This window comes from Lygodium microphyllum, chromosome 11, assembly GCF_053477565.2.
Source record: "Lygodium microphyllum isolate KBCC chromosome 11, Lygodium_microphyllum_v1.1.10, whole genome shotgun sequence".
In the NCBI taxonomy this organism is placed as follows: domain Eukaryota; kingdom Viridiplantae; phylum Streptophyta; class Polypodiopsida; order Schizaeales; family Lygodiaceae; genus Lygodium; species Lygodium microphyllum.
In genome coordinates, this window is record NC_141145.1 from 116,709,894 (window position 1) to 116,724,475 (window position 14,582).

General features: G+C 40.9%; 1 protein-coding gene across 1 annotated transcript in view; it reads left to right on the plus strand.

Moving 5' to 3' along the window:
* The first annotated feature begins 661 nt into the window (after window positions 1-661).
* The window catches only part of LOC148029269 (sm-like protein LSM5), a 29,834-nt gene continuing 15,913 nt past the window's right edge, over window positions 662-14,582 (plus strand). The window contains exons 1-2 of the mRNA XM_087688687.1: window positions 662-834; window positions 951-1,074. Of these exons, the coding sequence (XP_087544813.1) occupies window positions 801-834; window positions 951-1,074 (158 nt within the window). The 5' untranslated portion in view covers window positions 662-800. The remainder of the gene's footprint in view (window positions 835-950; window positions 1,075-14,582) is intronic.

Sequence of the window (14,582 nt, forward strand, 5' to 3'; positions counted from 1 at the left end):
TTAACCTCCAAGACAATTGGGTAGATCCTCTACTTAACAATGTAGTTGCTTTAAAGATACTCAGCTTTGAAGTGGTGGAGAAATTAGTAGTTGTGTGGAGGGTAGAGTCGAAGACTCTTCGTAGTGTGGGAGGACCGATGAAAGAGATGACACTTCTTTGCAATAGGTGGTTGGCTCTTTGATGAAGCATTTCAATTTAATTTTGTGCTCATTTTAATGAAGTGCAAACTCTCTAAGGTGCTCTATATTAAAGTTGCAAGGAGAGAGGCCTTTGGTCTTTCTTAAAGAAGTGATTGGAGCATGCTGGCTTTCATGGCAAAATGAATGTTAAGGTACCTTGTTTGGCAATTGCCTATAAAGTTCATTTGGAACTTTAGAAATAATAAGGCCTTTGGTAGAGCTTCAATCGTATCTTCTTTGGGGGCACCCTGTGCCGCTAGTCCCTTGCTAGGAACCATACCTAGCCAAGAATGTAGTGGCTCGTGACGGGAAGGAAACTCATGATGTGAAGATTGCAAGGAAAAACACCCTGCGCTCTTGGTCCCTTGCCCCCAACCACACCTAGCTAGGTATGTGGTGCATGTGGTGCCTCACTAGCTTGAGCACTAAGGCATAAGGCAAGAGAGCTTCTCCTCCCCCACATGGGAAAATTTCTAAAGCTTTTTGTGCATGTAGCCCCTCCAGAAAGTAAAGCTTTTTGTGCATCTGGGCTCCAGAAACTAAGCTAAGAACCGAATGTTCATGCGCGGTCACGCGTTCTCGCGTTTGAAAATTTTAGCGGGTCGTACGTAGAGTAAGCCATGTCTCACAATCCCTCGCATCTTCTCCCCTCAGGTAATGGCTTGTCTGTCTGTGTTACTGCCTCTGAGTACAAGAAGTAGACGGGACAACATTCGGCATTTTGACAACAGCTTTCTGATTTTAATTTGGAAAACCTTGGAATCCTGCAGAGTTGATCGACCGCTGTATAGGGTCCAAAATCTGGGTCATCATGAAAGGCGACAAGGAGCTCGTCGGGACTCTCAGAGGCTTTGACGTCTATGTCAACATGGTGCTGGAGGATGTCACTGAATAGTAAGTTACTCGCATTTGGATGCCTTGAAACAGAATAGGAATCTCTTTTGATTGCAGAAGGAGACAAAAAACCCATTAGCTGTTACCTTTGCTTCTACAATTTCATGAGCTGGTACTCTGCAAGTTTGTTTGATGTATCTTACAGTAGCGAAAATGAAACTATTGGCAGCTGCCTTTGCTTTTAGAGCTTTTATTGTAACCAGAGAATCCTTGCCTTTCCTTATACCTGGTTACTGCTTATTATACGCACTCTCTGTGTCTTCCTGATCAATCAAGGCATCTTCTGTAGTCTACCAAGGAAGTAAGTGAACATTTTTCGGCCAAGAAATGGCAATAATAATGTGTTGGTGCTAGATGTAGCATACAGTCATCGTAAAACCAGCTAGCAACGTTGCTGGCTATTCAACCCAAGGTTAGTTATTATGCAGCCATAGAATTTACGAGCACAAAACTGTTTCAAATAATTCACGTGTGACCTTTTGTCTAGTCATTAGGAGTCATGACAGTGATAGAACTCAGATACTGGTGTATGCATGGAACACTAGCAGAAATGAAAGGCTTGTCATAGATGAGAAAATGAGATCTTGGATTAGCTGGAGCAATGAAGTGTATGAGAGAGTGTGCCTTCATATAGGTGATGCTGTTAAAGCTTTGGAAAACCGTAAAAGTGTTAGGACATCAGCCAGAAAGCTTCATTTTTGAACAGAAGAGCTGATTATTGTTGGTAGATTGCTGCTTATTTAGTAGGTCAGAGTTTTGACGATTTCAATTTGAAGGGAACGTTTTGTTCTGAAATGTTGGCATTTCGTAGGTGCCTTGGTGGAAGACTCAAGGTTTTGTTTTGAGGCTTTAGTGTTGATGTAGAGCTTATTTGGAGATTTCTCTCTCATAAAAAAATCGGAATTTTGGCTATAGAGTAACCATGACCTTGTTTTGGTGAGCATCTTATACCCTAAAGTTTCCCAATTTCCCTTTAATTGCACTTTCATCTCTCATCTAATGTGTTTTCCAATGTTTCTTACATTGATTCTTGTCCTTTTGTTGCTCTCTCTCATTTTTACTATGATGTCACTTGCTGATTTTCCTGCCATGGAGGACCACATCAACAAGATGGAGCAGGTTGGAAGATCTTCCATCTATAAAGAAAGGGTATGACAAACACATGGAAAACTCAAAATGTATGACAGCATGTTGAACAGAATCTGTGGAATGCTGAATGAGAGTGAATAAATGAGAATATGGACGATACAATCAAGGGGCTATATAGAGCGAATACCACCGTTGTTGTCTGTGAGGTGCTGATGTGTAAGGTGGAAAGAATCTAGTTTCAAAGCTATGCTCTAGAGGAGAGTGACCCACAACCTTGTGAAGAAATATCCTAATGCAAAAACATAAATGAAAGCGTAAGACAAAGCATAAACTCAATAGAACATAGTTAGGGTTAGGGTAACTTAGAGACAACGAACACAGTGAAAATTTGAAGGAATGGATGAGTATTGAATATACAATGCTCATGTAGCAAACAAACCATACAGGGAATGAAAACTGTACCTCGAACTCTCATGTTTGGAGGACTGAGTCAAAGATAATGAGTTGGAGAGTGTGTTGTACTACTGATGGATCTCGAAACACAGCAAGGCAGCCTCCAAGATGTTGAACGGTAGCAAACATAGCAGATGATGTGCTGAATTAGTGTTAGACACACAGACAAGAGAAAAAACTAGCACATAGATTCAATTGATGATGTGGCATCTTGCACAATAGGTTGTAGAAGAACATAGATTAGGATGGTGACGCGGTAGCTTGTGTGGCAGACTTGCAGCAAATGCAGGGTTTTAGTAGTCTTCTGGGGCTGGACAACAGCTGTGAGAGGTGTGGACTACATGATGAAAGTTGGAAATAGTCCTCGGATGGATGCAGCCAAGGTCGGGCAGCCTTGGATGAGATGTCCTTTGTGAACGGGGTGTGCATAGTGAAGCTAGAGGGCCTATAATGTGCAAAAACGAGATTGTGTTGGATGGAGGGCAGCTTGCCTATTTATAGAAAGTTTTGGGACTCGAACCTCTCCTTGTTTTAAACTCTCTTGAATTGCGCCCATTTTAGGATTTTTAATTAATTAAGCATTTTTGGGACCGATTAAGAGGCTAATTCAGTACGTAATGCTTATTTTAGCTCAACATCCCCTCTCAGGCCCAAAAATTGAGCTAGAAAGGAAGGCCGACGCAATGTTTTCTTTGTTTTGGTCCCCAAGGCATCCCACCTCAATGTAGCTAGGGCGTTGGACAAAGGGTGCATGGTGGCTGCCCAATGGTCTATCAAGACTACAAAGGCGATGGTTATTATTCCAAGGGGATCCAAGTGGTCTTCTTAGAGAGGCTAGAGCATTGGACAAAGGGTGCACTTTGGTTGCCTAGTGGCCAATCAACTCTTGAGGCGGATGGAACCACAATGAACTTTTTTTTTTTCGGGTGGGTGTTTGAACGTTTGTTTCAAAAATATGGGTTGTGGTTGATAGATAGGAGACTAATGGTGAGACCCAAGACCTTCACAAAATAAGCAAGTTATCCCTACCACTACTGGGTGTTGATGCCGAAGGAATAGACTAAGGATATGTGAAGCAAATATGGTGTATATGCGGAGAGGCAAAAAAGATGTGCGGAAAGTAAGGTAACAAAGCTAAGCAAGCAAGGGAGAACATGTTGGAGACTCCCATGTGCAATGCCATAAATATGGTGGATCTAGAGTTGACCATTAAAAAAAACCAAAAAGGGATAAATGCGCACAGATGTACGTTTACAAGAACAAAATGCCAATGCACTGGAGTTATGCAAGAGACAATGTAGGTGTGTTTATGCTCATGCAAATTGCTATACAATGATATCACTTGGATAGTGTACTTACAAGGGAATTGTTCACTTGTCCAAGCATCCTTTTACAATCATGTCATCGTGATGATGTGGATGAAGATATAAAGTACAATATATATAATGTTTGAAAAAGGATCTATAAACAACATCTTGTCACCACCAAGAGAAGAAAGCCCCTTCCCTCTCAAACTAGAAGGGAAAGCTGGAGGGAAGCACCCTCTTTCTATCAATTTGAAGTAGGGAAGGGTGTACCCAAGCTGATCCTAGGTAACAAGTACTGAAGCACCGGTTGATTGACCCCTTTGGTTATGACTTGGCAAACCATCCTTAGTTGTTGCAACTTTATTTTGATGCTTTCTAGTTAGAGTTGGCTTTGGATTGGGCTTAGTCAATTGCAGTAGAGTAGGTGTAACCGGTCTATGACTCACATAAAGCAGTAGTCCCTTCAATTAATACCTGGTCTTTTCACATACACACACAAACAAAGACCTCACTCCCTTCCTCAACACCATATTGGCCCCAAAGTCCGACGCTCCTTTCGGTATTTCTTTATCAATTAAAGGATGAAAAGTTACAAAAACAATGAAATGTTCCAAAGTACAAAGCCTGTGAACAGTTGGCTTTCATTTTTTTTGAGCAAATTTCAGCTGCATAAGAACAGTACAACATATCCAGAACAACATCCCAAGTACGAAAACACTTTCTGTAACCATAACTCAATAATTCAAGTGCAGAATTTCAATCTGCAGAACTCTGTATTTATTGTTTTTATTGTCCAGCATATCCAAAAACAACCCTCAAGTAGGAAAACACTTTCTGTGACCATAACTTAATAATTCAAGTGCAGAATTGCAATCTGCAGAACTCTGTATTTACTATTTTTCACTTGTTTCTTGACATGTTCTCAGCCTCATTCCATTCCAGATCTGTTCCATACCAGTTGGACTATAAACCCTTTGATCTTGGCATCATTCCAGTAGTAAAACAGTCCCACAAACAACACTAAATCAGAGCTGAAAACACTGTTCCTATGTGGCGTGGTCATCACTTTCTTTAGTTCTTGCATTGGAGAAGCAATCAGTTGCTCTTGAACGTGGATAGTGAGGCTCTTGCCTTAGTAGAAGAGCAAAGAAAACACAGAATTGAACATTCAATTGAATCGGCCCATCATGTAGAGCATTTCCTTTGAGAATAGAGAGAGAGTTGACCAGAGGGAGCAAGCTCTACCTCGGTACATGAGTTAGAGACGAAGTACTCTCTATAGCTGATGTACTTGCAACAATTTGCCCTCAGCCCCAAAAAACTTCACGCTGAGATCTGCCCCTTCTGCTTACTACGTCTTTTTTTAAATGCTCTCTCTCTCTTTTGGGAATTTGTGCCCATATTGTGACACATGGCATACATGTAACAATTTTCCTGTTTAAACCTTTCGGTCTAAAATTTTGATTGGTGCAAAATTTGACCTCAGCACAGACCAGGGAATTAATCCTCGTGCAAAAACGAAGATGATGATGTAAATAGATTCTGGGGTCCAAAAATAGTAACTCCCTAAATTTTAGGGATGGTAATCCTTGCATTCCTCAAGTTGTTCTGAGCAACTTTTATCATTGCAACCACATCAAAAAGTGTAATCTCACATGTGCATCTTGTGTCTTGGCTAAGCACATCTCCAGTGGCTAAGCACATAGTTCCAAACCACTGGCATTCTATTTTTCAGTGCCCATTCAATATGGAACCGGTGCCAAGGCTCAGACTAACCATCAGTCCAATTTGTCCCAATGGTTGCCTCTTCTAGCCATGCAAATATCCCGGCTTAATCCAAGAGAACTCTGGGGGTAAAGAGCAACAACAACTAAAGAAAAGAAAAATAAAATATTTATGTAAGTAAATAAGGAAAGCAACTGCAAAAAGTATCACCTCTTGGTGACATACCGGCCCCAAAGTCCGGTGACCCTTTCGGTATCTCTTTATCAATTAAAAGATGAAAAGTTACAAAAAAATGAAATGTTCCTAAGTACAAAGCCTGTGAACAGTTGGCTTTCATCTTTTCTGAGCAAATTTCAGTTGCATAAGGATAGTACAGCATATCCAGAACAACATCCCAAGTAGGAAAACACTTTTTGTAACCATAACTCAATAATTCAAGTGCAGAATTTCAATTTGCAGAACTCTGTATTTATTGTTTTTACTGTCCAACATATCCAGAACAACATCCCAAGTAGGAAAACACTTTCTGTGACCATAACTCAATAATTCAAGTGTAGAATTGGAATCTACAAAACTCTGTATTTACTGTTTTTCACTTGTTTCTTGACGTGTTCTCAGCCTCATTCCATTCCAGATCTGTTCAATACCAGTTGGACTACAAACCCTTTGACCTTGGCATCATTCCAGTAGTAAAACAGTCCCACAAACAACACTAAATCAGAGCTGAAAACACTGTTCCTGTGTGGCGTGGTCATCACTTTCTTTAGTTCCTGCGTTGGAGAAGCAATCAACTGCTCCTGAACTTGGATAGTGAGGCTCTTGCCTCAGCAGAAGAGCAAAGAAAACACAGAACTGAACATTCGATTGAATCGGCCCATCATGCTGAGCATTTCCTCTGAGAATAGAGAGAGAGTTGACCAGAGGGAGCAAGCTTTACCTCCGTACATGAGTTAGAGACGAAGTACTCTCTATAGCTGATGTACTTGCAGCAATTTGCCCTCAGCCCCTAAAAACTTTACGCTGAGATCTGCCCCTCCTGCGTACTACGTCTTTTTTTAAATGCCCTCTCTCTCTTTTGGGAATTTGTGCCCAAATTGTGATACATGGCATATATGTAATAATTTTCCTGTGTAAACCTTCCGGTCTAAAATTCTCCATGATCAGTGCAAAATTTGACCTCGGTACAAATCAGAGAATTAATCCTCGTGAAAAAACGAAGATAATGACGCGAACAGCTTTTGGGTTCCAAAAATAGTAACTTCTTAAATTTTAGGGATGGTGACCCCTGCATTCCTCAAGTTGTTCTGAGCAACTTTTATCATTGCAACCACATCAAAAAGTATAATGTGACTCAGTTACGGATTTTATTCTGTGGGCATTCTCATATGTGCATCTTCTGTCTTGGCTAGGCTCATTGTCTTGCACCATCTCCAGTGGCTAAGCACATAGTCCCAAATCACTGGCATTCTTTAGTGCCCATTCAATATGAAACCGTCCCAAGGCTCAGACAAACCATTAGTTCAATTTGTCCCAATGGCTGCCTCTTTTGGCCATGCAAAGATCCTAGCTTAATCTAAGAGAACTCTGGGGTAAAGAGCAACAACAACTAAAGAAAAGAAAAATAAAATATTTATATAAGTAAATAAGGAAAGCAATTGCAAAAAGTATCACCACCTGGTGACATACCCCCCTCTTGAAAGAAGCAAGCGACCTCGATTGCATGCAACACGTGCTAACAGATGACACATGATGATAACAAGGTTCTCCGTGTTATTAGTGCCATCCCATGTATCACTTGCTAACAGATGACACGAGGCAATGGTGGGAGTTTCCCCACTACCATTTGTGCCATTGCAAGTTCAAGTCTCACATAGGTGGAGGATCGCATGCTATATCCAACTATGGTTACTATTACAAACCCTTTGATCTTGGCATCATTCTAGTAGTAAAACAGTCCCACAAACAACACTAAATCAGAGTTGAAAACACTGTTCTTGTGTGGCGTGATCATCACTTTCTTTAGTTCTTGCATTGGAGAAGCAATTAGCTGCTCTTGAATTTGGACAGTGAGGCTCTTGCCTTAGCAGAAGAGCAAAGAAAACACAGAACTGAACATTCGATTGAATCAGCCCATCATGCAGAGCATTTCCTCTGAGAATAGAGAGAGTTGAACAGAGGGAGCAAGCTCTACCTCCGTACATGAGTCAAAGACGAAGAAGTACTCTCCATAGCTGATGTACTTGCAGCAATCTGCCCTCAGCCCTTGAAAACTTCACGCTGAGATTTGCCCCTCCTGCCTATTATTTTTTTTAAAAAAATGCTCTTTCTCTCTCTCTCTCTCTCTCTCTCTCTCTTTTGGGAATTTGTGCCCAAATTGTGACCTTCTGGTTTAAAATTCTCCATGATCGGTGCAAAATTTGACCTCAGCACAGACCAGAGAATTAATCCTCGTGCAAAAACGAAGATAATGACGTGAATAGATTCTGGGGTTCAAAAATAGTAACTCCCTAAATGTTAGGGATGGTGACCTCTACATTCCTCAAGTTGTTCTGAGCAACTTTTATCATTGCAACCACATCAAAAAGTGTAATGCGGCTCAATTATGGTGACTTTTATTCCGTGGGCATTCTCACATGTGCATCTTCTATCTTGGCCAGGCTCATTGTCCTGCACCATCTCCAGTGGCTAAGCACACAGTCCCAAACCACTTGCATTCTTTTCTTTAGTGTCCATTCAATATGGAACCGGTCCCAAGGCTCAAACAAACCATTAGTCCAATTTGTCCCAATGGCTGCCTCTTTTGGCCATACAAAGATCCCGACTGAATCCAAGACTCTGGGGGTAAAGAGCAACAACAACTAAAGAAAAGAAAAATAAAATATTTATATAAGTAAATAAGGAAAGCAATTGCAAAAAGTATCACCACCTGGTGACAGTAGGGTCCAGAGTATTACTTGATGCTCTTGAGGGAGCTAGCACCTCCACTTCTTAGTTATGGACAGCTCTAGATGTAGTGGATCTCGGATGTATTCAGCATACATTTAGGGTATTGTACTTGATAGTATATTTGCCAGGGGATCACTATTTAGTGTACTAGTCACTATGTTTGGTGTGCATATAGTATGGCTTATTATTTACAGCTTTGGAATTATACATTTGCATCACTTTATGCTCGGTGCAGCATTAGTTGTTGGCCCAAGTGTAGAAGAATTATACTGACACTAAATGAAAAAAATATAATCATTAAATTGAGAATAGTTGACAACGTATTTGGTGTCAACATTATTACCTTGGCAACCTGTAAGGAATTTGGATTGATGGATTGGGAACCAGTCCCATTTTTGGTAAGAATGGTAAATTAGCAAAGGGTGAGATTGCTTGGCATTATCTGCTCTATGCTTTTGGAAATTGCTACCATTCCCTTCTTGGTTTCTTTAGTGGTTTTGAATATGGAGTATGCAAGTGAGGATTACCGCCTCTTGTTGGGAAGGCCTTAGCTCCGCCAAGGAAGAGTTGCTTACAATTGGGATCAAGATAAACTCACTATTTGTTGGAACCAACACAAAGTTATTGTATTCTTGCAAAATGTTGCCCGTTTCTCACTGGAATATTGATCGGCTATGGCAGAAATAGTCAACACGGTGGAAGGATTGAGTGATGATGAGGAAGAGGAGTTTTTAAAGGCTAATGCAGATCTACAATCATGTAAACGCCCCGAACAACATAGTATGCTTAACAATTATGATATTTGCTTGTTTTCGAGATTTAATATAAAAGAGAATGAACACTTAAAGCTGAAAATGAAAATTACTCACAAAATTACAGCCATGAAAATGTAAAAGTAATGGAGACAAGATTGAGGGTTGAAGATGGGTAACCCCCCCCGAAGGAATGTATTTCTGCTCAACCCAAGTCCCTTAGGGAAGAGCTCAGTTACAATCAACCTGAGAGTGAGAAGAAGTAATTCTCACTCTCACAAGATCATGCAAAGATGTACAAACACACATGCATTATCTATTATGCAATGATAAGGACTGATTTCTTTACAGTATGAGAGAAGAAAAAGGGGAAATCAGCCTTCTCCATCGTTGAACAGTAGTACATGGATAGGGCTTGCTTCTTGTTGCTAAAATGGAAGAAAGAGCTTGAAAAGGAGGTGTTGTAATGAATTTACAGGCTTGCTCTCCTGTAAAACAGCAGTGATAGAAGAGGGAATATGGAGGAATTTGATAATGGAGAAGTGGGGGATGATGATGGGGATGGATGGGGCCAGTTTCTGGCTATCTGTGGGTGTTGTACATGAGTTTACAGCAAAGAAAAATGATGCTGAATGAAGAAAAACGAGCTCTTATTTATAGGAGAGGGAAGAGCTAGTACAAAAGGGGAAAGTGGAGTAGCACAAGACAAGTGTCCAGCCACATGTCATGAGATGTGACAAGTGGTGGGACACTTGGAAACTTGTGTGACAAGTGTCTTGACACTTGTCTCTTCTCTATGGCCTTCCTTTTTGGGTTGAATACTGTCAAGAATAGAAACAACCAAATTTAGTAAGCACAGTCAGAGTACAGAACTTACTATTTTTAGAATGACATCCCTATTTTTTAGGACTAGCATTTTTAGGCTAATTCGAGGCTCCTAAAATTTAGGGACCTCCTAAAATTTAGGGACCCCCCCAATATGGGTGTCATATGAAAGCTTTTTCTGTGTACATCGCAAAAATGGTATCTGAATCTTCATGTGACTTTCCTATGCAAAGAAATGTGCATTTCAAGCTTTCAGCTCACACATGCACATTATACAAGCATTTCATGATCATGCCATCTTGTTGATTGTAACTGTCTGTTCTGGTGGATCTAGCCCACACTTCAAGGAATCAATTCTTTCTGTGTGCGAGTCTAACCCTGATATGCGTGAGTTCTAGTCACAGGCGCCCAATCGGGCCATATAGGTGGAAGTGTGAACTATCTTTTCTCTAACCCACCGCGTGGGTCCACCATAACCTGTGACCACTCATCAGTGGCCAGCTCCAATGCATTTTTCTTTATATCTAATTAGTGCAAAGGAAATAAATTTAATAAATCATTATATAGACAAATTAATGAAAAAGGATACAAATTTTGTTTCTATAGAGTTGTGACAAATCATGGTGCCTAATTAATGTTCTGTAGATTAGTGAATAGTATGTGCAGCTGCAGTGTCTATATGGAAAACCCCAATAGAAAGAGGAGAAGGGCTGTACATCGAAGATTTCTGGAATCCAGAATCCGGAATCTGACATTGAAGACATTACAAATGCTAAGATAACAAAAGTATTTAGATAGGAGGGAGAGTTTGAAGCTTAGATACAAAAAGCCACGAGAGTCAAAGAGGATGAGTTAGCTATAGTGTTTCTTGGTTTGGAGGTGACCAAACCGGTGTAAATTAGTGTCTACCTTGAGTTAGGATTTTGGGAACAACTAGTTAGTTTATTGAACGAGTTCAAGGATGTGTTCTCTTGGGATTACTTAGACATGAAAGGATTGAATCTGCGAGCATCGGATTCCCTTGAAGCTGGATGCTGTTCCAGTTTGGATACAGTGATAATAGATGAATCCACACATAGCCAAACAATTCGAGGAGGAATTGGACTTGACTATTGTGAACTGGCTTCATAGCCTGAGTAGATTGAGCTGATTGGATCTCACCAATTGTCATTGTTCCCAAGAAGAACAAGAAGTTGAGGATTTGTGTTGACTATAGGAAGCTTAATGTCGCTACCATTCCGGATCCATCCCCTTCCCTACTTAAACAGTATTCTAGATGAAGTCACTGGTTATGAGATGTATTTTTTTCTGAATGGATTCAGTGGCTACAACCAGGTGTGACTTGCTTTGGAGAATGTGTCTAAAATGGCTTGCATTACCGCACGGGGTGTATATATGTGTATCGTAATATGGTTTGGTCTAAAGAATGCTTTGGTTTCTTTTCAAGGGACATGCAAGAGATATTTGGCCCCTATCTGATTGATTTCATGAGAGTCTTTTTAGATGACTTCAATGTATTTGGGATAATAATGCTACATTTGATGTACATACAGTTATGTTTGACAAGATGTGAGGTAAGTTTGCGTTTGAACCCCTTAAAGTATGTATTTACTGTTCGAGGAGGTGTTGCTTGGCCATATTATTTCCAAAGATGGCATTGCCATCGACCCCATGAAGGATAGCCATCATGCAAGCCGCAGTGTCAAATTTACCATCCATAGTTCTCCGATTCCTAGGATAAATCTGATGGCATAGGCATCACCTACAACTCTTGGCACATGTGGCAAAATCTATTTTTCAGTGGAATGAGGAGGCAAAGCTAGCATTCCGATGCCTTAGGTTGTTATTGTCCTCCTGAGTCCCAATAGTGATTTCCCCAAATTGGGAAACATGGTTTCATGTCTTTGTTGATGCCTCTGATTGGGCTATTGGCAGTGCTGTTATGTAGGAAGATTCCAAGGGGCGATTCTGCCCAGTTTTCTATGCAAACCGGAGATTATCCGATGCAGAGAAGAAGTACTACGTCATCGAAAGAGAGTGCCTTGACATGATTTATTCCATAAAGAAATTTCGGCATTATTTGCTCGGGCATGTTTTTATTTTTCACGTGGATCGCTTGGTCTTGGTTTATCTGGTTAAGCAACAAAATGTTATTGGAAGATTAGCAAGATGGATTCTGTTGTTGCAAGAATTTGAGCACAAAGTGGTACATCGACTGAGAGCTCAGGATGTGATTGTTGGCTTTCTTTCCGACTAGATTTTGGAGAAGCATCAACAAGTGTCAATGATGATTTCTCGAATGCCTAAATATTTGCAGCTAAAATGGATGAATCAAAGCCTAAACCACCTAATCTACCATGGACTTGGTATGAGGAAATGCTGACCTTCTTGGAGACCGTAGTACCTCTAGCCCATCTCTAAAAGGATCGGTGAAAATGATTGGCTCTCTAGAGCCGGTGTTTTAGGCCATCATGGACCAATTATATCACCGCACTCTATTCGGGGTAGTATGGCGAGTGGTTTTATCAATGGGGCAGTTTGCCATTCTGGAGGAAGCTCACCAAGGGATTTTCGGCAGTTATTTTGGTGCTAATGTGACCATTAGGAATATTCAACACGCTAGATTGTGGTGGCCGACCATGCATGGCGATGTGCATAAGTGGATCTAGCAATGCAATGCCTATCAAAGGTTGGGTCAACCCAGTGCCAGAGATTACTTGCCGCTTTAGCCAATCCTATCCTTGGAGCCCTTTCAAAAATGGGGTCTCCACTTTGTTGGTCGGATTTCACTGGTGGTAGCATCCACAAAAAACAAGTACATCTTGACGGCAACTGACTACAGTATCAAATGGGTGGAAGTAGGGCTCTCTCGGACAATGCTGCCAAATTTGCTACCAAATGCTTTTAGTGATTGAGGTACGCATTTTGTTAATAAGGTAATCAAGGAACTTACTTCGTTTTTCCTCGTTGTGCACAATAAATCCTCACCCTATTATCCGCAAGCTAATGCCTTAGTAGAATTCACCAACAACGTGCTGTGTAAAATGTTAATCAAATTGGTAGATCAAAACTGAAAAGATTGGGATACCAAACTTTCGACAACAGCACTATGGGCCTACTGCACTTCCTTCAAGGCTGCTACCGGATGACACCTTACAAATTGGCGTTCAGCCTAGAAGCAATCACACCTCTAGAATATGTAGTATCTAGTCTATGGATCGTGATACAAAGATAGTTCATCTTGGAAGAATCTCTTCCCTTCCGGATGGAAGCCTTAACACAGTTGAAAGAAGACCGGATCCACATTGCTTACATCTTATTTGAAGTTCAAGGCCGGCAAAAGTATCAAGTCGACAAGCTTTCCAAGAAACAACTCTTTCGAAGGGCCAACTTATCCTAGTCTTCAAGACTCGAATAAGCAAGCTGTTGGGCAACCTGAAATTCCGATGGAGCGGCCCCTTTTGGGTGTTCCATGAGTTTGGTACTAACCCTTTCTACTTGACTGACTTACAAGGAAAGCTATCACCAAAGCTTGTCAATGGATTTCGCTTGTGCCGTTATCATGCTGACAGCTTCTAGTGTCCATTCCCCACTGTCATGAGTGACTACATTCACCTCTTCAATTTTTACACTGTTCTTCTTAGGTTGACTGTCGTTCTTCTCTTCCTTGCTATCATCTGTCTTTTTGCCTTTTCCTTTCTCTTTCTTCCATTTGTAGCAGTCACGTTTAAAGTGACCCTTCTTGCCACAATGATGGCATTCAACATCTTTGCCACGTGATTTACTGTGTCCCTTGCCATCATATTTGCCCTTTTGTTGTGATCTGCCCCTACTATGCAAAGCACTAGAAGACTTACTGGATGTATTGTTCTGCCGATTCATCTCTTCCATAAGTAGAGCACTCTCTACATTAGCATACAAAAGGATCACATTAGAATTGCTCATAGCAGTCCTGAATGTATCCCAACTCTCTGGTAAAGTGCAAAGCAAGAAAGTAGCCTTAAATTCTTCATCAATCATGAACTTCAAGGCAACTAGCTGGCTGAAAATGAAGTTAAACTCACTCAAGTTAGTAGACATTGCCGTACCCTCTTGCATACGCAAATCCATAAGCTTTTTCAGCCAATACACTTTGCTTGCAGCACTCTTTGGTGCATACAGTTCTTCCAGTCTAGTCCATATAGCTTATGCAGAATCCAAACCTTCAATGTTGAAGAGCAAGGCATCAGAAATCGATAGCTCTATGGTTGAGCATGCAAGCTCATTTAACTCATCCCAATCGTCCTGATCCATGTCCGCGGGCTTTGCCCCTTTGGTTTTGATAAGCTTTGCGTGCTTCTTTTGTAACAGAATATTGTAGCACTGCTTTTGCCAAACTGCAAAGTTATGTGCGTCTCAAGCTTCTTTATGT